Raw genomic sequence first — 22519 nt, 5'->3', positions numbered from 1 at the left:
ATGCGCAAACAAAAACCATTGGCCGCGTGCGAACGGACCTGACTAAGGGCCATTGTGTATGTGGATCCATTCTGTTCATGAGCGAATGGGTGCCGGATGACTCACCGACAGTCGGGATTCCAACGGTCATTTCTCTGACATCAGAATCCGGGCAGTCAGGAGCCCATCCTGTCGGAATCCTGACTTACACAGGCTATTTACCATCATGGGAAACCCATAGAGGGAAAATAGAATAGTTAGACGAGTGAACTATAAAATAGGAAACAAAAAAACTATATAATTGAATTAAATAATTGTTATTAAATAAGATCAATAATTACTCTGCAACAATGGGTGGGAACTGCTAGTAGTATAGGAGAGCCTTCTAAAATGTGTTTTTTGCTAGTGACCCATAAGTATGTTTGGGCATTGCTGAACCCACACACAAGTCACTGGTGTCCCCTGAGCTGGTTCTCAATGTGACGGTAAACATAGTAAGAGGGTGTGGTAACAGAGTAGGAACACCAAAGCCAATAAGGTATAAGAGCAGAATAGTCAGAACTTGTACAGGACTACAAAGCCAAAAGGGTTAACACAAGAGAAATGTCAGAACCCACCGGGGTCATACAAACAGGTCTGGAAAGCTGGAGATTGGGTTAGTGCAGCCTAATTCTCTGGCATTTTGCTGTAGTCATAGTAAATAGCTGGATCTGTGCAGCCAGCCCCCAGTGACAAAAGTAATCACCTGACTGCAAGAATATGGAACAAAGAGAACATACATATTGTATATATAAGCAAATGCAATGTCAGTGAGTAACAAGCCAAAATCCTATTATGATACATACTCTGGGCCTGATTCAGTACCGCTTGCTAAACAGCTTAAGGCCGCCGGCCCGGGTGAACGAATGCCTGCCAACTGCTGCCCCACTAATCCCCCCTGAAGCATGCGATTGGAAGTGTATGCGGACACATCCATTGGCATGTAAGCGTACAGGAGAAAAATCATTCAATGGTCGCCGACCATTTATCTTGGAAATGTATGAGAACGTGGCAGGCGCTAATGTCATGTGAAGTCAGCCGCCCGCCCTGTGCAGGCTTCCACCCACCTGCATTCTTATGGAGACATCCAGTGTTTTTCTGGGCACACCCACCATTTTTGTGGGCACACCCAGGAAATGCTGGGCTTCCCCATGCGCCAGCCCCCTGTCCTCCCCCTGCCCACCCCTCTCTTTGCGAATGCCTTGACAGCTGTAATAGTCACCAAAGGCGTTTGCACATGCATATATTAGCTTATACATGCGCTGAACCAGAGGCGGAAGTTCGGGAGACAACAGAGTCATTTGCCGCCTGGCTCCAGGCCTTAAGGGAGCACTGTCTCCATTGTTCCCCATTGCGTGTTCTTTCTGCCTCAGAGGATCCCCAGAGCAGAGCGCCAATCAGCATTACCAGCACTCCTGCTCCGTGACCTGAACTCTGTGGTCGGCTCCCTCTGTGACCTATGCTGAGGGGTAGATGTATGAAGCAGTGATAAAGGAGGAGAAGCGATAAAGTGCCTGGTACTTTATCACCAGCCAATCAGCTCATGACTGTTAAGTTAGAGACGGGGTTTAAAAAGGGATAGTTAGGAGCTGAGTGGCTGGTGATATCGAAGGGTAAATAAATCTAAAATTTTGCTGCAATAATTTGCTGTGCTTGCCAATTTGGGAAAAAAATATATTAAAACATTAATTGAGGAACACAACAAAAGTAGTTGCCCTATAAAATTTACGTTTAACATGAGCAGAAAGGAGATAACATTTTTGGATGTCAGAATTATCAAAGACAACCAATCTGTCATTACTACCTTATATACTAAGGATACAGATAGAAACAATCTGCTCTTGTATAGCAGTTTCCATCCAGCCCCATTGAGGGCAGGGCTTCCCTTTTCTCAGTTTGTGCGGATACAGAGAATTAACAGTGATCCTGCCACAGCATGTCAACAAATTGACGACATGGCAAAAAAATTCAAAGAGAGGGGGTATCCTGCAACATTATTGAATGAGGCTAAAGAACGTGTTCTAAAACTTGATAGAAGGGATATATTAAAAAAGCGAAGTAATGTCAACACCCAACAGCCCATGCTCCCGTGGCCAACAGTGTTCAATCCCCGCAGCAAGCGGATTAATTCCATAGTAAAAAAAACAATGGCCGTTAATTAAATCAGACGCTAGTTTGGGATTGTCCGACACCCGCTTACTACCCTGTTACAAAAGGGGTCGTAATTTGAGAGATTACATAGTCAAAACTGACATGTCAGAGGTAATACACCCCCCTAACATAAGTAGACATTTTTTACAAGCCAGCAATGGCTGTTTTGGTTGTGGTTGTACCACATGTGGTTTTCTCCTAAAAGGGAAATCTTTTCAACACCCCCATTCGGGCAAAATGTATGATATAAGGTTCCATTTGACATGCAAAATGAGATTTATTGTTTATCAAATAATATGTCCTTGTGGATTATCCTACATTGGGAAAACGGAACGGATGTTTCATGAAAGAATGACAGCCCATAGATCTGCCATTAAATTGGCGTTGGAGCAAGGTGGAAGCGATCAGCCGGTTGCTCGCCACTTTGTAGAGCATAGACACAGTCTAACTTCAATCCGGTATCGGATGATTGATTACATCCCCCCCTTAAGTAGAGGTGGTGACCGGGGCACAGTGTTGTTGAGAAGAGAGTGTCAGTGGATTATGAGATTGAATACGTTAACCCCGTTTGGTCTGAATGATCAATTCGGGGTAACGTGTTTTTAATATATGTACAGGTGATTGTTTCCATGCTATTGCTCGTTTCTTTGTAACTGTATATGTATATTAGCCCACTCCTGTTGTACAAATCGCTAAGTGAATGCTCGTTTTTGTCTTATGGTATAGGTGACTGAATCACGCACATAGACGCATCTTGGTTCCCTGGACAACGGGCAACTGGTGATGACGTCAATGTATTGCGCTCCGGCCGGGTGCGAGGTCCCGCGTCCGGAAGTGCCATGTTCACAAGTGGTGTGGTGCTGTATATAAGGTATGTGCATTTGTATGTAAAATTGAGTCTGATGACAATGAAGTAAAATCATTGAAACGTTGCTAACACCCGAGGGTCAGCGTTTTCTTTTTTGGAGTTAGCCCACGAGTGCCATCGCATTGGTCACTATATAGATCCACTTTGTTGGAGGGACAGGCACCGGGCGAAAGATCACTGATTATGCATGGAGTGCCGGTTATTGGAAACTTATATATATATGTATATATATATATATATATATATATATATATATATATATATATATATAAGGTAGGGGGGCAGAGAGCTTTCACCCAGTCAGTAGACTTAATAGTTTACCTTTCTCTCAGTTCCTTCGAGCTAAAAGAATTGTCAGCAATCCTGAGACTCTAGATGAAGTACTGTCCGATATGTCTAAAAAATTTCTGGCTAGAGGGTATTCAACCACTACATTAGAATCTGCCAGAAACAAATTGGCTTTGATTGACCGTAAACAGACACTTCTAAGATCTGCTAAAAAAACAACTAAAAACACTATCCATTGGGTACAGGAGTTTAATGTGGCTAGTGGAACTGTACACAAACAAACAAAACAACTTTGGCCTATAGTTACCAGTGATAAAGATCTGCCTAAATTAAAAAACACTAAAATCATGTCTAGCTATAGAAGGGTCAAAAACCTGCGGGACTGGCTGGTATGCATGGATGTGACCCCCATGACCCAATTTGATCCTTTAGTACAGCTTCGAAGTCCTGGCTGTCATAAGTGTATGGGGTGTACAACATGTGGACATATGATTGCCTCAAGGTGGTTCTTTCACCCACATACAGGGAAAAAATTCTCCATTTGATATCCCCTTGGTTGTGATAGCTCTTTCGTGATCTATATGATTAAATGCCCTTGTGGCTTATGCTACATTGGCAAGACGGTGAGGGCCTTCAAAGAACGGATGGCCCTGCACCGTACGTCAATTCGTTATGCACTCAAAGGTAAACCCTCGGATCAGCCACTAGCAAGGCATCTCTTTGAGGCCAAACATAACATGGCCAACTTCAGGCACAAAATGATTGACCATGTCCCTTTAAGTAAGCGAAGAGGGGATAGACATAAACAGCTCCTTCGTCTAGAGTCAAAATGGATATTCATGTTAGACACAGTGAAGCCTCGGAGCTTAAAGGATCAGTTGAATCTCAATGTGTTTTTTTGACCCTGAGTATGATGCTTTGCACTATTGTTACTTATTAATGTTACCTTGTACTGTTTCTTGAAAAGTATATTTATTGAACAGATGTAACATTTATGATACGCACATTAATATGCTGCTTACGTACTATTTCCATGTATGTTGTCCGATGATTCGTATGTAATATGTTTTTAATGTTGTTTGATGGTGTGGTGTTGTGGTTTTTTGTACTATTTAGTAACACTGTTATAAGATTTAGTGTATCGGGTTGCTATGGTAACCGCTGTCCGCGCTGTAACCCGGATGTGACCGACGTCTCACCCCGGAAGTCCACTGATGTACGGCTGCGCAACACTGCACTGGTAGCGTATTTAAGGTGAGCACTATGTATTGATTATTTGTACTCGTATTTGTATGCCGCCTGAGGAAGGGTGAATAAACCCGAAAGCTTGCACTTCTGGTGTCCTGTGTTATTCCTCCGTAAGAAGCCCGCTGGGTGCCGCTGATCTGGACTGGTCTGTACATTTATATTCAGCTGTGCACCACGGCATTTGATTTGTCCCTGGAGGGTGCCGGCTTAATGGACTGTTATATATATATATATATATATATATATATATATATATATATATATATATATATAAACACTGGGGACCCAGCACTCACTACAACAAACTAACTCACCTTAACATTCAAATAATCAATAAATAAATAATGGGGTTTTAGTTCATGAATTGATCAATGCATTTAAGCTTGCAGCCCATCGCCAAGGGACCCCATTTCACTGCAAGTCCTACACTAAAAACTGGTTTTCTTGGGAACCTGGCACCTGCTTCCCAAGAAAACCAGTTTTTAGTGTAGGACTTGCAGTGAAATGGGGTCCCTTGGCGATGGGCTGCAAGCTTAAATGCATTGATCAATTCATGAACTAAAACCCCATTATTTATTTATTGATTATTTGAATGTTAAGGTGAGTTAGTTTGTTGTAGTGAGTGCTGGGTCCCCAGTGTTTGTATTTACTAGAGTGTGTGGTCACAGGCCACCGCACCCCACCCTGGGATGTGGGTGCTGTTTGCACCCCATTCCTAGGAATGGCGAGTGTGTTGGTACTTCTGTATCTATATATATATATATATATATATATATATATATATATATATATATATATATATATATATATATATATATATATATATATATATAATATATAAAAGGTAGGGGGGCACCAAAATGAATCTTGCCTCCGGGCACTGATACAAAATTATGCCACTGCGCATAACCGCACTATCGAGCCGCGGAGCGATTACTAGTGAATCAGGCCCTATATGTAATTCTAATTATTTACATATCTAAGACACACAAATTAATATATTTAAAAAATAATGTCCATATCTAAAAATACATTTTTTTATTCTAAAACATAGATCTTGAAGGACATTAACAAATATGTATCTATAATTAGTATGTTACATTTTAGAGAAATGTCTAATATTCTGCTAAAAGGAGTGGATTAGTTCATATAAAGTACATTTGACCCCTTCTCCAGTGATTAATGGCCATTCTGATTGGTTGTGATAAGTCAAACCTCCCCTTCACCGTACCACACATTTTTTCTTGCTCACTGAAAGATTATTTTTCTATTAATTTAATGTGATTGCTTTTTCTTGATTTCTTAATTATGTTTGCACAACTAGTGATGGGTTGATTAGCATTTATAATACTGCTATCGCTGCACATTTTTGATTCTCATATAAAATCATCATTTATTGTCTTTCGAATGCTCTGAAATGGGTACCAAGTGATTAAAGATACTTTTTGCACCTTAGTAAGGTAAGAAACTGGAATACATTTGCCCAGCTTGTGGTTCTATAATAAGTAAGAATCATCATATTCTGTCAATTACTTGAGAACTAACAGATTTGCGGATGTGAAAATGTCTGACAAATTTTAAAAAAGAGAGAATGCAATTAAAATACAATATTTTGATCCATATGCAGGGAAAAAATATTTAAATGTACTTTTTTTAAAGTAGAAAAACGATCTGGTTTGATTTGCAAGACAATAATTAATGCATCACAATCTAAAGAACTCATTCACAAAATTAGTATTTGATGAAAATATGTTAACAGTTAGTTCTGACTCTTTTCTCTAATGCACGTTTTTCCGAGGAGAGTAATGGATCAGGCAGACAGTACATCAAATGTTAAGTAAGACAAGATATTACCGTATATAGTAACACAAACTGGGGGGGGGGGGGTATTCAATTAGTTAATTCGGCACTTATATCCGATTCTATGGGCAAACTATTATTAATATTATTATTATTATTATTATTATTATTATTATTATAATTTTTATTTATAAGGCGCCACAAGTGGTACGCAGCACCGTACATATAGAACACATTATAACAGTACAGGGTATACAGAGCTAGACATATCAGAAAAACAAAAACAGAGCACAATTAACAGCACAAATCTTGGTACACAATACAGCTGAGATGAGAAGAGATGCAGGTATAGATTGTAGGTGAGCTGTGATTGAAAGGCAAGAAGAGTGATGTGAGAACAGGAGGGAGGAGGGCCCTGCTCTAAGGAGCTTACAATCTAGAGGGAGGGGGAGACAGACAGGTGACATAAGATGCAGGCAAGGAGACCTGAGGCAAGAAGTGAGCATGGCAGGGATGGGCAGGACATGAGGCAGCAGTAAAGAGAATGGACAAAGTAGTCCTCTCCCTCCTCCTATCCCCCCTCCACCTGCACCCTTGCCCCCTAACAGCTTTGCTATTCAACTGTGGGGAAAAACACACCTGGATCGATGAATTAGCCGCTGACTAGCTTGTTTTCGCCACTTTCAGGGCAAAATTGTGGCAGTTTTAGCTGCTTTTTGAGGCATTTTTCACCAATGTCTTTTTGCCTCCCAAAAATTATGAAAAGACATGGATGAAAAAACAGCCACAATTGAATAGCTAAACATTAAATTAGTTCCGGGTTTTTGGGGGGCTATCCGAAAAAAATGAACTAATTGAATACCCCCCCCCCCCCCCCCCCCAATGTCAGATTTTGGTACAGTTCTTTATGGGAAGGCCCAAAGAAATGGTATGTGATTTTAATGTTACAAATAAACTGTACAGTAAATTGCATAATTTTGGGACACTGAATAATGAAATGGACACATGCTACTTGTAATAGACTATACCCGCAAGGAAATAACTGTAGACGCCACAATTTCAATAGTTATAAAGTCGATAGTGTTAACAGGCAATGTGTCAACATCCTCAAAATGTCAGCATGTGATATCCCAACATACTCAGAATGTCAATATTATAGTTGGGCTGCAGGATGGGAGAGAAAGGGTTAGACACTAGTGTGAGGGTTAGGGTTAAACTGCGGGGGCAGAGGTAAAGATTAGGCATAGAAGGAACTGCTCCTTATGTGACGCCCAGGGCCAGGATAGTCACTAGGCTCGAGAGGCACAGGCCTAGGGGCGGCACCTGTCATGGGCAGCAGCCGCCAGGCTGACTCTTTTATTATGTGCATGGCCGGGGCAGGCAGAGTGGAAAGTGACGAGCACACGCGTATATATATTATATACATGTGTGTAGGTATACATATATATGGGGGAGGCGGACAAAAATGTTGTGCCTAGGGGCGGCCTGGCCCCTAAATTCACCCCTGGTGATGCCCAGATCTATAAGCTACAGAAAACACTGTTGCCATCGGGAACAGGTAAGAACGCTAGACCACTAGAGACGGTTTTCCACTATTCTAACATTTTGTGATGATGTCAAAAAAAGTATAAAGCATGTACTGATTGCAAAATTGTGTATATGCCAAAATCCATTTGTGTATATGTAGAGATCCATTTGTGTATACACAGAGATTCACGTGTACAGTATACAGTATGCAGGGATCCATTTGTGTGTATGCAGAAAAATCATGTGTAAAAGCAGATTCATTTGTGTATATGCAGAGAGCCATCTGTGTATATGCGAGATCATTTTACTGATATGAATGCTCAGCAGTCCTGACAAATTTTTGCAGTGCAGGTTATTACAGGGAAAATGCACAATTTCGTTATCATATTTCCAGTATTTGTGTACTTGTTATATAATTCTCCTGCGCAGAAATTGAACAGAACTAAGCTAAGAGTACAATTTTCTGCTATTATTTTGATTATGTTATTTTTATACTACAGAAAATGTTTTTGATGCCCTGCAATACAATGTAAGATGTACTTTATAGAATTGTACTGGTTATGAAAACAGATCATTCAGGGCATACTGGTCCTGATTCAGGGTGGCATACAAGCCCCTTTTTTTCGGACAGTTCTTGCAATTTTACACACATAGGGCCTTATTCTAGTTTACTCTCTCTGACAAAATACTTCTTAAATGGACAAAACCATGTGCACTGCAGGTGGGGCAGATGTAACTTGTGCAGAGAGAATTAGATTTGGGTGGGGTTTTACTTCAAAGTGAGATCTATATTGCAGTGTAACAATAAAGCAGCCAGTATTTACCCTGCACAGAAACAAAATAACTCACCCAAATCTAATTCTCTCTGCACATTTTACATCTGCCCCCCTGCAGTGCACATGGTTTTTCCCATCTGAGAAGGATTTTGTCAGAAAGAGTGAACAAGAATAAGGCCCTATATGCAGCCTTCTGGGGGCCATGACACTTAAGACAGGGGGGCCCTGTGTTGTCAAATTATATATACATATACTGTATGTGTGTGTACTGTATGTATCTATATTTATATAGATAGCTACGTATATACAGTATGGACCTTATTCAGGCCCGTTCGTTGCCGCCCTGCGTTTGCACAGGGTTCGATGTTTGCGCGGTGCACATTTCTGCGCATGAGCATACGCAGAGTGCGTGCACCCACGGCGAACAAAATGTTCACCGAGTGCACGCACCCAGGACAGATGGGGGGGGGGGAGAGAGAGAAGAGTGGGGGTGTAAAATAAATAATAGACAAGCGTCACTCCGGGTCTAGTGTCAAAAGTTACAAAACTTTACTGCTCAATGCCTACGCCATTTCCCGCCAAGCCCGTCTTCAAGACATTTTGGTGGAACGCACGCCACCATGGCCGTGCATTCCACTGACTATTGCGGGCTCCCTTCCCATGGGTAATAGCGGGTGGAATGCAAGCCAAAATGGCCCTGCGTTCTACCTGCCCTGGATGCGCGTTCCGTACCCAGGACAACGTTTATGGGTAATAGTGAGTGGAGAGGCTTGTGGGTAGTGAGGCTAGTGGGTGGAACGCAAGCCAATATGGCCGTGCGTTCTGCCTCACTTCTATAAGTATAGGCAGCTACTGCTGCATTATCATCGGACTCAGGGCAGGGTATAGATAGTAGGTGGAACGCAGGTGGCGTGAGTTCCACCTTAATATTTACATTTATTATACCAATTTCTACATTATTAATACATTCTTTTGGCTCCTATAAATCTCTCGAGCATTATAGATAATTGAAATGATACCCTATCAAGTTCCTCCTCTATTTACTTTATTTTTTCTATTTTTCCTGTATGTGGACCAACTACTATTATATTTAATTTATTTTTTTGTTTTACACTTTCCTCAATCTGTTTTTGTTTAGCCTTAAAAGCTAATTATGAATCCTTTTAGGGTTTTATAGTCTCACATAGGTTTTAAACATAGTAGTTTTAAATAAAGTTAATTTTATTTTGGTCAGGAAGTGATGTCATCATGACTTCCCTATATATAGCTGACTCCCCAGCTCCTCACTCATTCTACTGTTGGAGTGGAGTGAGCTACACATATATTTGTGGTGAGTGATATTTTATGAAGTCTACATACTTTAATTACATTCTTCACCGATCATCTGAAATCACAGAAAAAAAGGGACACACGCAGATGTCATGTGACACTGGGTATTCCCCTGATGCTGCCTCTTGCCCACCCCCTCCCTCCCCTGCCCATTCCATTAGGGGGTTTGCACATGCCACCACCACCACCATCGTACACAGGGCCGAATTTGGCCCTGGCTAAACGGGTCTGAATTAACCCCATTATTCATTGTCTAAAAGATATTGCTCTGACAAATACATCTGGTGGCTCAGAGAGTCATATCAGTTTTTAATGTTAATCAATGTGAAATTCAATTGTGTTCTATTGCCGACTTGTCTGGCATGGTCACATCATTTGTGACTATTCCAGGCATACAGTACCTGGTCACAAACACAGAAGGGTGTATTCAATGCCGTGGGGCAAGCGGTGACAGTGAACAGTGCTGCCTGCTCGCTGTCACTGCTCCCCCAGTCAGTATTCAACTGATCCCCCAGCATACACCGATGTCCCCTCACTTTGGGCCTTATTTTGGTTCAGCTTTCTGACAAAATCCTTCTTAGATGGACAAAACTATGTGCACTGCAGGGGGGGGGGGCAGATGTAACATGTGCAGAGAGAATTAGATTTGGGTGAGTAATTTTGTTTCTGTGCAGGGAAAATATTGACCGCTTTATTTTTACACTGCAATATAGATCTCACTTTGAAGTAAAACCCCACCCAAATCTAATTTTCTCTGCACAAGTAACATCTGCCCCACCTGCAGTGCACATGGTTTTGCCCATCTAAGAAGGATTTTGTCAGAAAGAATGAACCAAAATAAGGCCCTTTGTTTTTGGAGCGAGGGGGAATATTAGACGCAATCCTCGCTGTTTGGGGGAATTCCCCCGGGGAAATTGAATACGGTGAGTGTCCATTAAACAGCGAGGATCGCTTGTTTTCTACGATGCCCGCCGTTTAACCCCCTCGCCGGCCGCATTGAATAGGGGTCAGAGTTGCAGTTGCCAGTAGATACTCTTCTAGCAGTCAACCAATCTAGTCCCACTACATCACTACACCCCTCCCCCAAGTGTCTGCCCTACCCAGGGATTAAATGCCCCCAATACGTATGTTCATAGGAAGATGCAATTCACTGCAACTGAGCCTTGGGCATTAGATGTGGGCAAATGAATAGCTCTAGGCAGTGGCGGAACTACTATGGGTGCAGAGGGTGCAGCTGCTATGGGGCCCGGTGGCTGGGGGGGCCCATGGACTTCAAGCACTCCCTGCCTTTCCCTGCACTGGCGCTGAGCTGGGGGAGACCCAGCAGGCAACAACACTTGCCGGCGCCTCCTTTTATACCCCCCAGCGCATGTGAGGGGGATACGCAACTGCCTGCCTGAGCCTCCTGTGCCCTGTCTCCGGCTCTCCACCCACCCAGCGCATGTTAACGGGAGAGCAACCTGGCGGGGGAACTGCAGCACTTGCTGCCGGTGGAACTGCAGCACTTGCCGGGACCCCGACCCCCCACCCATCGCATGTACGAGTAGACAAAGTGGGGAGCAGCAGCTGCCTTCACCTCCTGTCTCTGCCCACCCAGCGGTGAGCAGCACTTTCCGGAGCCTTCTCTCTCCCCCCCCCCCTGTGCATGTGAGGAGGAGACCAAGCAGGGAGTAGATGCTACCTGCGCCTTCTGTGTCTTGTCTCCACCCACCCAGCGCATGTGAGTGAGAGAGAGACCTATCACGGGGAAACAGCACTTGCCAGGGTCTCCCCCCCTCCAGCAGGAGATCCATGCCTGTACCCTGGTGTATGAGTGCCAATCCCAGCGAGGCCTGGGTCCATTCATTGAAGGTGAATACATGCTCGGTGAGTAGTGATGTCCTGTCCCTATTTCCTGTGCTTGTTCCTAATGTCCCCTCCTGTCTCTATTGCCCTGTCCTATCCCTTGTCATCCCTATTTTCCTGTACTGTCCCTATTGTTCTTTTCTTATGAATATAATAATGTCCTGTCCTGTCTCTATTTTCCTGTCCCTATTGTTCTGTCCTTATTGTCCTCTCCCTATTGTCCTGAGCTTATGTCCAATGTCCTATCCTGTCTCTATGGTCCTGCCCCTTTTGCCCTGTGCTGTGCCTATTGTCCTGTGCTTATACCTAATATACCTTCCACTGTTTCATACCCATCCCCTTTGCTATTCTGACCCCCCCCCCCCCCCCCACGTCCTTATTTGGGTGAAATAAAATTTTGCTATGGGACCCCGGCCCACAAAGGTGTAGTTACGACTCTGGCTCTGGGTAATAGGAGTTGAGCTTTCTCAAGAGATACAATTACATGAACATACTATAACTGTAGTCATCTATCACTTATATGTCTTTACCTCCCCTGTGCTCTAAGCATAAGTAGGCAGAAGCACTAAATGCAATTAAATCAACTTATGGATACATACTGTATGAAAGAATTTCTGTGTGCAGAAAAAAAATCCACTTATGCAAACTCTACATCAGCCTCTGAGTCTTTGCTGTAACTTAAATGGTGAATATTATACTTTTTTTCATACGACCTCTATTATCCCTTTCCAGACAAGCCCAGTATACTTCATCAGTCTGGAAGATATTAAACTGAGATACAGGTGAAAACCGAATGGAATGTTAACATCACATGAATGTATTTCTAATGTATTATCACTTTATTGGAGATTTTATTGAATATGTGTTCATGCTAGATAATTTATGATCATTATAATAGCTGCATGAGATGTATTATTCAGCATTTAATACATATGAAAAAAGAATTAAACCCTCCATGAACCTAAATCATATTACATATTTGTTCTCTGTGAATGAACTTTTCCTATAGAGGCATATACTATAGTGTATGTGAAATACATGCCTATGTGACACACAATACATGCTGTATATGCTTGTTCTAATGTTTTCCATTGCAAAGCACAATTCATTGCATATCAGTTCTATAGTAACTGAACCCTTGCACCAGTTTACTCAGGTACTGTATTAAGTGGGTTGATCCCATCAAGAGCAACATTTCTCATTTTATCTATTGTATGCATATGTGATTGGCATAATATGTACTCATCCTGTATTCATTTTGTAGTTTGCTTCTAATTTTACAAAACCACCCTCAGATGTTTCGGTTTTGAATCTGTATTTTTTTAATTGCTAAAAATGGCTAAAATGTGTAATGTGAGCTTGTTATTGTTCATAAATGTGTAAGTGTAAATAACCCAAATAATATTACTTTCCAGTCAACGCTGCCACCTCACAGCTCATAATATTGTTTTCACCAATACTGGACAAAGGCTGCAACAAGCTGTCTGGTTGCTAAGTGACAGAGCAGCGGCACAAACACACAGCAGTTTATTGCACATCTTTGAAATATGGTCCTTGGGCCCTCCCACACACCATTATGTTGGATATTGAAAAGATCATGCCGTATAACAAACCAAGCACTTCAATGACAGGGACTTTAACTTTTGTGCCTGAAGTGCTTGATTTATTTGGGCCACCACAAAACAAGTTATTAATGAGCGTAATGAATCTAACACTGTTGTTGGTTAAAAAAAAGCATAAATAGTTTTTACAAAGGGCTCCAACTTGCCTTTTTTTTCTTCCCAGTACTCAAAGGCACTGTGACATGCTAATTTCAAATTTGCACAATGGCATTTAGATAATCTTCAACAATTCTATGGATAATTACCATATGGAAATGAATCATGGTGGAAGTGTCACTAATGTGTGGCAATTCTTTGAGACCTAACCTGAATCAAAATGTTGTGTAACTCTGGTGTGCTGAGTGGACTCATACTCATCATCAGTGGGTATCTTGGTAAACGTACAGTAAGTGTTTTTCTGGCAGCAGCATTTGCAGTAATAACTGAAGTAGGAGACAAAGTCATGTAATGTGCCACTGGAGCTACCAACATGCTCTTTGCATCTCTTAACAACTGTATGGGTTCTCAAAATGTAGTGATCCAAATTCAAGATACTGGCAACCCTTTGGTCCTGCCGAAGTGAATAATGACTTTGACCTACAAGATCAACATACTTAGTGGAATAACTTTGTTTCATCTCTTCCTTCAGTTTCTTGAGCTGCATTTCCCTTATTCTAATTAAGGGAATCACCTGACTCAAGCTGGCAGCGTCTAATCTGATTTCATAGGTTTCTACTTCAAATGGTTTCAGTACAATCCATAAAATGAAAAGCATTGTTCACCGAAACGAAATCCCCCCTCCTTTCGTTAGATCATGGAGTGTTGTGTACACTTGGATGGCTTTCTGCTGTCCTCCATGTGCTAGCCTATAAAGAGTAGAAATCCACCTAGTTCCTACATCTTGCTTCAGTTAGTCACATGGCAAACTGCTCATACCCTATATCTATGTTGTTGCTGAATGCTGAAAATGTTCCAAATTCTGGGCCACTGACACTATCTCCTTTAGGCCCTTTTCATTTAAAAATAAAATTCTGTACCAACAAGTTGATTGTGTGCACAAAACATGGGACATGTTCAAATTAACCCAGTTGTAATGCTCTCACGATATTACTGGCATTATCAGAAATTACAAATCTTGAGGAGAGTCCTAGTAAGGTAAGTTATTTTCACATTCCTAATGAACAGTTTGACACTGGTATGCCTCTTAGTGAGGCGGTGATTCCAGAGGCAGAACTCTGGGAAGCAATGGAGTCATCTGCCGCTGGGCTCCTGTTCCCAAGGGGGCAAATCTCCTCCCCCTGGAAGTTTAAATCAGAATATTGCTTCTGTGGCTGAGTTCTGAAATATATATGTGTTCTCTATCTTTCTAGAACATAAATATATTATTTTATATAAGGTTATATAGGGTTGTGTGTGTGTGTGTGTGTGTGTGGGGGGAGACAATATATATCTTGCCTCCGGGCAACTGGACGAATTTACTCCACAGCATGATATAGAGAGTAGCCTGCCTTTGAATTAACTTGCGTTTTGTTTTACATACTACAGGTAGAGTCTCCCATATCTAGAGATCTCTTATCCAAGGTATTAAAAAAAAGTTGTTTTTTTTTAGAATATCTCAGATTTTTTTTTTTTTTTCTCCACAGTGGCCTTCAGGATCTTCTTCAGCGTCACCGGCGCACCTGCAAACTCGCATAATGCACCTCTGGGACCACTGAAGAAGATCCCGAAGGCCTCCGTGGATGCCGTGGGACCATCAGGGGGACCAGGTAAGTAGGTTAAAATAAATAAATCCCAAAAACGTAAAAATCCCTTATCCGAAATGCTCGTGGTCCAGAGCATTTCGGATAAGGGATACTCAACCTGTACCGCTGCTGTTTATTAACAAATATAGTAAAGGTTGGTATAGCGCTCACCTCAAAGGGGTTTTCTGTTATAGCTGCTGGTCTCTGGGAGAGGGCTAGTCTCCTGTAGTCATCAATATAAACAGGTGTGTAGAGACCTGCGCTCTGAGATGTTTGTATACTAATTATGTGCAATGCAAATTAATACTAAATGATTCTTGCAGTGTATTTAAGATACTTTTATTTGGGTCACAATGCCGGTCTTAAATATGGTGTTACAAATAAATGTTACAAATAAGTATCCTAGCAATGCTACTGGAGCTAGGTGTGGTAAGGCACGATCTGTGTCTGTTCACAGTGGTGCTGATGGTACCTTATTTGTAAAAGATTTATGTGGAAAAAACTGGTAAATAAAAATAAATAAATTGGAATGAACACAAAAACCAAACCAAAAATATTATATGGGATTGTGCACTGTAAGGGTTAACATTGAAAATGATAGTTCACTAAGGGGAAAAGCCTTTGTATTTAAGGATATACCCAGGTACTGTTGCAATGCCTCTAATTGGGTATGCGTCTCCCTAATTACAAGGTGCAAAGTCTGTGTGGGGGTTTGGGGTGTCCGGAGGGCTGGTGTATTGTGGAAGTCACTGAGGGAAGGTGGCTGGATGCGTTCGGATGTCACCCGGGGGTGATGGCAATCATACATTACCTGGGAAGTCCAGGAACAGAGCATTTCCTCCCTCATGGAGAGGGTCAGGTAGGCAAGTATGCTACCTTCAAGTAAGCTGAGCTGTTTTATTTGAACTGTTGATGGTATCCTTTGTAAGAAGCTATTACAGTGGTTATGCCTGTCAGCTGGAAATAAAGCTTACTTGTTTGCAATACCTCTGCTTCCCTTTGGTCATCTGGAACTTAACCACTACAGTCCATTAAACAAGCAAGGGACCTTTGCTTTCAGAATCGATTTGCGCAGAGCTATGCAAAGCCATCCTCAAAGCTGCTCATCTGCTGCAATTACCAGCAGATGAGTGGCTTTCCCAGCGATGATGCAGGAGCGCGCAGCAGCGCTCACCGCTCATCGCCGGGCCATACATACTGGGCAACTTTGAGCTGAAAGCCACTCAAACATGCTGTTTTGAGCGGTTTTCAGATCAAAGTCGCCCAGTGTGTATGGGCCTTTAGTCAATATTGTTGTTTGTATGTCTTTAAAATTAATTCAGCAAGTGATCTGTGTCCACCTGGGTGATGTGCTCCACAGAAGTCTGATTCCCTACATCAATGGAGGATATGCCGGTATTAGTAAATCCAGAAGACAGGGATAATCCCAATTTACCCATTCCTCATATCAGCCATCAGCCGTCATTTTAAACATGATTAGTTGCAATACTGCAGACAACACATAAGCAGCACATTTCTTAATTCTATCTCTTGTTCTCCGTGCTCTGCATAAGACAAATAATGTAAGGTTTTATCTGTACATGACTTATCATCTATTGTGTGGATGCAAACAAAGCACTCTTTGAAGCCAAAAATACTTAGATAATTAATAAATCACATAAACATGTAAATTAACCAAGATTGGATTTCATTACAAGGGAACATGACAAAGAGGCTAATCCAAACTAATACCTTAAATCAAAACATGGAAATACAGTAACCTATTGTTTTTTTTTTTCAATTTACAGTATATTGCTACATCAACTTGTATGATTTATTGTATAATATAAAATTCATTGGGAAGTGTAGAATTCCCATTCTTCAAATAATTTACTGTTCTGCCCTCCAGCAGTTTGAAATCCCAAAGCAAGGTGCTGGAATATGATTTGTGGCTTAATAAGGAACCCAAGCAGAGCAGCGTTGTGTGTCATTCAAAGCTGAACTTTTCAAAGTTTTGGCAAGATCAAGGATGGGCAAACGGTTCATAGTACGGGGATAAAGTAGGAAATTCTAAAGAACTGTCTTTAAATGACAAGAGTGGCGCTCAATTGGAGAGGTAACAGCATCAAATCGCACAGCTGTAAACAGATAAAAGTACTGTCGCAGCAGATGCTAACAAGGCAGCTTATATACCCATCAGTGACTTCAGTGGGGTGGACTTTAACAGAACTTTAAATACAGCAGCAAGTGCACCTGGTGCCCGCGTACGTATTTTGTGTTCTGAAACAATATTCAAGAGACAGTTCAGTCTCAAACTGCTATGAACCACTACCTACAGTATGTATATTAACCAAGAAGTACCCTCGCTGTGATTTCACAGGTGCTGAATGAATTCATCAATTGTCACAATTATGGTTCAGCCCTAAAACGTCTGCTGTAGCTGAGTGTAGAACACAGACCATAGTGGCCGACCTCTAGTCTGCCTCCTCTGAGAGACAGCAGTCAGCTCGGCAGGGCAGGGTGGAGGTTTGCTGGTGCAACCACTCATTGTGGCCCCATTGTCCACTATACAATGCTGCGATTACCGAATTGCACCATCTGCTGCCAGGACTAACCACTTCCTTCTGAAAGTGGAAGTGCTGGACAGCCATGGGCATCCTCTGAGGGACGTGAGACTTTTCCATGCATCCTGGAGCTCCCCTTGAGATTCAGGATCCTCCCAGATGTTCCAGGAGAATAAGCAAGTATGAAACTGAAACACTATGAGCAGAAATTTTATTCAGTATCGAGAGAAAAGGAAAACATTACAATTTACTCTTTAATTTCACACATTAAAATAATAGGGGTAATGTTGCCTTAAAGGCACTTTCAAACCAAGGGCGAGATTCTCTAAGCTAAAAATGCGGTAAAAATCCAGCTATCAGGGTTTTTACCACATTTTGGGATGCTGTAAGCATCCCCCGCCGGTTACCGCGGCGGGTGGCATCGCCAGAAAAATCTGCCCCAAAGAAGCCAATGGGCTTCTACCGCATCCCACCGCCACCCCGCAACAACCCCCCACCACCCCACATGGACCCCCGCCGCCCCGCATCGCCCCCTCCCCCCTCACCTGTGCCCGGTGCAGCAGCAGCGCCGGGTGTGGGAGGGAGGGGGGAGCAGCCGGGACCTGCTGGGACCCGGCGACTCTCACCGCAAAGGACAGCTCTTAACGCAAGAGCTGTCCTTTGCTATAATTATCGCATATGTTAGAACATATGCGATAATTATAATTGCGATGGGTTGCGAAGGGGGGCAGAGATTTTTAGAGAATCTCCCCCCAAGCCCATAGTTTACAGATATATATACTACTTTCCATAATTATTTAGTCATGATACAACATGGCTGTTTGCATGACATATCTTTAATAATGGCAAATACTACCTTTACTCCTGGCAAATAATTAATTATCAATACTCCTGTCACCTATCTTTTTTTGCTTCTGCTACCTATCCATCTTTACGTATGGCCCCTAACTACCATTTTTTATGGCACATATATTTTCTCCTGGCACCTATTATTATTATCGTTTACTTATATGGTACCACAAGTGTTCCGCAGCGCCTGGCAATAAATAGATGAGCAAAAATAGAAGAAAACATTGACTGACAGTACAAATACAAGTTAGGACAAGTACATGGTAAATAAAAAACAGTTGCAGTAAAGGACACTGACGCTATTTTACCAGTCGCAAAGATATACAGTATTCTTAGAGATGGATTTTGGTTATGGTTACAGTGCTTTTACCTTTGTATGTGGGGGCTGCTTAACCGAGTCATCCGTGCTCAATTAAAGGGTGAATAAATGGTTGTGGTTAAGCGCTCTACCTTGGTTATATGTTGGTGTGAATTACGTGACAAGATGCTTGTGTTCTGAATAAAGGTTTATTTGTCAACAATCAATACATGCAATGTACATGAAAAAGGCAGTAAAATAGCAAGTGATACAGGTTGTGGGGGTGTCTGAGATGAGTCCCGTGGGGGAAATGGGGGTGCCAGCAGGCCCCTTTACCATAAGCCTGGAAGGATTATGTTTAAAGTGTTGCAGCAGTGGCCTGCAATAAGCCCTGGTGGGTATCAGGGGTCAGCAGAACCCTTTTAACCATAAGCCCTTGGGCTTATGTCTTAAGGAGGCCGCTGTGTGAGTGAGGGAAGGGGGTGTGTGCTCCGTGGGCAGGTGCGGGGTAAGTCCAGATGCACTTTGGGCTGCAGAGAGAGTCAATGGTTGGTGCTGGGTAGCGGCGTCCCGCTCCCAGAGATCTTACCCACTTGGTCTTTATGCAGCGTTTGTGCTGCATTCGCCACGCTATATAAAATCAACTCCACGCCGACGTGGATAGTGGGGGTATGAAAAGGTCGGAGGACGCGTACCGCCGCCCCTCGCGGGCTCACTGCGCTCGCCACGCTTCAGGTTGGCGTTGATAGTACAGGTGGCGTGGGGGTGCTTTTAACAGTGCTTATACAATTATTTATCTTATAGGGGGCACATTTAACATTGAAAACAACCAATATATTTAGGAAAAAGTCCAAAACACATATATTCGAATCTTGAGCTGTTTTTTTCACCCATGTGATTGGGCCTATGGAGCTTGTGTTGACAGACCCGTCACCAATATATGAGGGTTTCCGTACCCAACTCACATGGATGATGAATAACAAACACCTATCAAGGTATCTTTATGTATGGAATGATTTCCAAATGATATAGTGCAGAAAATGAGGTGCATACCCCAACTCACTCAGCAGGGTGTTGTTATGTTCCCATCAAGGTATCTTTTAAGGAAACCAGGGCAATGGGATTCCCCTTAGGACACTTTATTCAAATCGGACAGTGTAAAATGAGGTGCGTACCCCAACTCACTCAGCAAGGTGTTAGTACGTTCCCATCAAGGTATCTTTTAAGGAGACCAGGGCAATGGGATTTTGTCAACACAAGCTCCATAGGCTCCATAGGCCCAATCACATGGGTGAAAAAAACAGCTCAAGATTCGAATATATGTGTTTTGGACTTTTTCCTAAATATATTGTTTCATGTATTTTTTTCCCCATATTTAACACGGGATTTGTGAATATGAGGATTCTCCATTAGAGTATTGGACCTATCTATATCAGAGGATCCAATCTTGAAAAGAACTACCCACCCAAAGGGAAGTACTAACCTGTATAAGCGCTAAGATATCTCTGTTTGAAATTTTTCCTTTGTATATGTTGTTGGGGGAGGGGTGTCTCCTCACCAAACATTGAGATTGTCTTTGGCTGCTGCGCCGGAAGAAGTGTCACACTCATTTCCCTCTTTCTGTATATTGAAAACAACCATTAGGGTGCTTATACAATTTAAAATCATATACCATTGTATATGCCATACAATGGCATACAATTCGATGGTATACAATTTAAAATTGTATAACATCGGCTAACATCGCATCGCATACCATCGTATGCCTTATGGTATGCGATGCGATGGGCGCCGTGCTAGGAAAGTACCGTTCTGCTTTCTGGTACCAAAAAGAGGGGGCACTTTTACCCAGGCTCAGGTCTGATGAAGGGGCCTGGGGTCCGTTACCCCCCTCCCCATTGCAGACAGTCAGGTAGCACAACCTCTCTCCCCAGCCAAGCACACGCTGCTCATTACATATCTATTACACCTCAATATAAGCCAAGTAAAATGTTCTTAAAGAGGAATTACCTGTGAAGGATTGTACAGGGGGATTGCTCCAGCTGGGGGCATCATTTGACTGCCAGATGCATTCCGATAAACACCCTAAACCAACAAAATACAATAATCATCAGTGCACAAAGCTCAGTGTCTTACCCCCAAAGTCCCACGAACCACGATTTGGAACGTGACATTACCGTGTTCTCCTGCTGACCCTGGATCTCTGGCAACACTGAACTGCTATTGATCTTCGACAGCTCTTCCCTTTCTGTAATTCCTGCTGTAAGTGCATTATACAAAGGATATGTGACTCTGCTTTGATATAAGGGCATTGCTGCTATCTTGCAATGGGAATTTGTGAATAGTGTTTCATTATCTCACTCCCAGTGGGATTAGAGTCAAATCAAACACTCTGCAGCTCAACATCAAACCTGAGAAATTTAGCCATCAGTCACAATCACCCACTAATCAGACGGTATGAAATAATATATTCACACGGAATCCATATAGAAATCCACAAGTGGTTCATTAAAGAACCTAATGATTGGTCATATTATATGAGTACTGTTGGTCTTCTCCTCATTCCTCTCTCTGTCCCCTTCTAATTCCCTTTTTACAGGTTGATGAATAACATTTCTTACTGCATTTCTGTATTCTGCTAAGTTTAGACTTTGGTTTGTGGTTAATCAATAATTAAAAGGCCTGTAGTCTGTTTTTATGTGTATATCCGTTGATAGATTGCTTGAGCAATACACTGGGGCAGCAGGATCAATGTACAAAAAAGGGCAAGCGGGCGTTTATTTTACTGTGTTGATCCATTTGCTGTCCGCATCGGCGTGATACACATAAATTGTTAGCCAACGTTTATGCCAGCTGACACCAGGGAGATGGGAAAACATCTCATTGTGTTCTGTGCCGCATATAAATTCTCTGAAACTTTCCTATGGACTGGATTAACAAGGATAACATTTGTCACCCGTGATCGGGTGGGGGCAAAGCTGTGTAACATACTTAAAATGTGGCATAATATATTTTGGTACTCTTTACCTAGAAGGGCGCCAGCGATTGGAATCGCGGGCGTCGGGGGTAAAAAATCGCGGTCATCGCGGGCATATCGCGGGTACATAAAAATCTGCTGCCCGCGATGACCGCGATTTTCCCATAGGGAACAATGTTAAAAAGGCTGATTGACCGCGATTTTCATGTAAAATGCCTCAATGCCCGCGATTTGGCCATAGGAATCAATGTTAAATGGGCTACAGAGCCCAAATAGGCACAATTAACCCTTAAATGTCCCCCCAAATTTTTAACGCCACCCCACGATCCACGCCAACCCGAAGCGTGGCCAGCGCAGCGAGCCCGCGAGGGGCGGCGGTACGCGTCCTCCGACCTTTTCATGCCCTACTATCCACGTCGGCGTGGAGTTGAGAATAGAATAGTGTGGCGAGCGCAGCGAGCCCCGCGAGGGGACGCGGATACCTTCACAGGTAAACGCGTCCCTTCGCGGACTTCACAGGTGTCCGCGTGGCCACGGACACCTGTGAAGCCCGCGAGGGGACGCGTTTACCTGTGAAGGTATCCGCGTCCCCTCGCGGGGCTCGCTGCGCTCGCCACGCTTCGGGCTCGGTGGCTCGCTGCGCTCGCCACACTATTCTA

The 22519-nt window shown here is 42.7% G+C and overlaps 1 protein-coding gene across 6 annotated transcripts in view; it reads right to left on the bottom strand.

Annotated features, from left to right (window-relative positions):
• SEC16B (SEC16 homolog B, endoplasmic reticulum export factor) overlaps positions 1–22519 on the bottom strand; it is a 169219-nt gene that overhangs the window by 7439 nt on the left and 139261 nt on the right. For all 6 annotated transcript variants that reach the window (XM_083157257.1, XM_083157258.1, XM_083157255.1 and 3 more), the window contains 2 exons: positions 21061–21143; positions 20894–20968 (listed from right to left, as the gene is read on the bottom strand). In XM_083157257.1, the coding sequence (XP_083013383.1) occupies positions 20894–20968; positions 21061–21143 (158 nt within the window). The remainder of the gene's footprint in view (positions 1–20893; positions 20969–21060; positions 21144–22519) is intronic.

This window comes from Crinia signifera, chromosome 8 (genome assembly GCF_055691185.1).
Source record: "Crinia signifera chromosome 8, ASM5569118v1, whole genome shotgun sequence".
In the NCBI taxonomy this organism is placed as follows: domain Eukaryota; kingdom Metazoa; phylum Chordata; class Amphibia; order Anura; family Myobatrachidae; genus Crinia; species Crinia signifera.
Note: the sequence above shows the minus strand (reverse complement) of the source record. Positions and strands in the feature narration are given on the sequence as shown.